At 34.1% G+C, this 1,233-nt stretch overlaps 1 protein-coding gene across 1 annotated transcript; it reads right to left on the bottom strand.

Annotated features, from left to right (window-relative positions):
• Nucleotides 1-216: 216 nt before the first annotated feature.
• On the bottom strand, nucleotides 217-729 carry LOC128647124 (uncharacterized). The gene has a single exon (XM_053699941.1). It carries the CDS (start codon nucleotides 727-729, stop codon nucleotides 217-219), a length of 513 nt encoding a protein of 170 aa, XP_053555916.1.
• Nucleotides 730-1,233: the final 504 nt, after the last annotated feature.

Genomic DNA, 1,233 nt, shown 5'->3' with positions numbered 1-1,233 from the left:
TGAAGATAGTGTACGGTTAGTTTGTAGATATTCTAAGTTCTTGTGGTCTGTATATACTAGAATTGGTATGTCAGTACCTTCCAACAGGTGTCTCCAATGTTCCAAAGCAGATTTGATCGATAGGAGCTCTTTTTCTCCTATGGGGTAGTTGATCTCTGGAGGACTTAATGATCGAGAATAATAAGCGACAGGATGGAGGGGTTCTGTTAAACTTGTTCATTGTGATAAAATAGCTGCTATCGTGTACTCAGACGCATCCACTTCAAGGATGTACTGTAAAGTTGTGTCTGGGAAATGGAGAATCGGTGCGGTTGTAAAACTCACCTTAAGTGATTCAAATGCTCGTTGTGCTTCTGGTGTCCAAACGAAAGCTGTAGCCTTCCCTGTGAGTCTTGTGAGAGGTTTTACTATAGAAGAGAAGTTTTTAATAAATTTGCAATAAAAATTTGAAAATCCAAGGAAACTCTGAAGTTCTTTTACAGTGGTTGGTTGTGGCCAACTGGTGATAGAGGTTATCTTGGTGTCTTCCATATTGATACCTTCTGCCGTAATCCTGTAACCAAGGAAGGATATATCCTGTGTATGGAATATACACTTTTCTGGTTTAGCATAGAGTTGGTTCTCTCTTAGCCTGGTTAATACTGTGGTTACATGTTTTATATATTGTTCAAGGGATTCCAAGTAGATGAGGATGTCATCCAAGTAAATGTTTACACATACATCCAACATATCCCTAAATGCCTCATTAATAAAGTACTGGAAAGTTGCTGGGGCGTTACAGAATGCTAAAACCTTTGAAGACAATTGTGTATTAATTTAATAACAAATAGATGTATGTGTTTATTTAATACATTCTGTTGCTATTCATTAGGGATATATCAATTTGATGACACTGAAATCTATAGAATTTTTTTTTTATTATTTAAAAAAAATATATATATATATAAATATATATAACTCTAGGAAGTATATGAAACACTGATATCCGATTAGACAGATAAAATAAATAATATATGTAAATAATATATGTGTTACACATAGTACATTGAAACACCTAGTGTAATACAAATAAAAGTAGGATAAATGGAACGTGCTGATGTTACATCTAGTGCATTGATACACTTAGTGTAATATTGCAGAAGTTGCAAATGTTGCAAAAGATACGAATACTGTGTGTTGCCAATAATGTGGATAATACCAATAGTATAAGTAGTGCCCAAATAAAATGCCACT

This window comes from Bombina bombina, chromosome 2, assembly GCF_027579735.1.
Source record: "Bombina bombina isolate aBomBom1 chromosome 2, aBomBom1.pri, whole genome shotgun sequence".
In the NCBI taxonomy this organism is placed as follows: Eukaryota; Metazoa; Chordata; class Amphibia; order Anura; family Bombinatoridae; genus Bombina; species Bombina bombina.
Note: the sequence above shows the minus strand (reverse complement) of the source record. Positions and strands in the feature narration are given on the sequence as shown.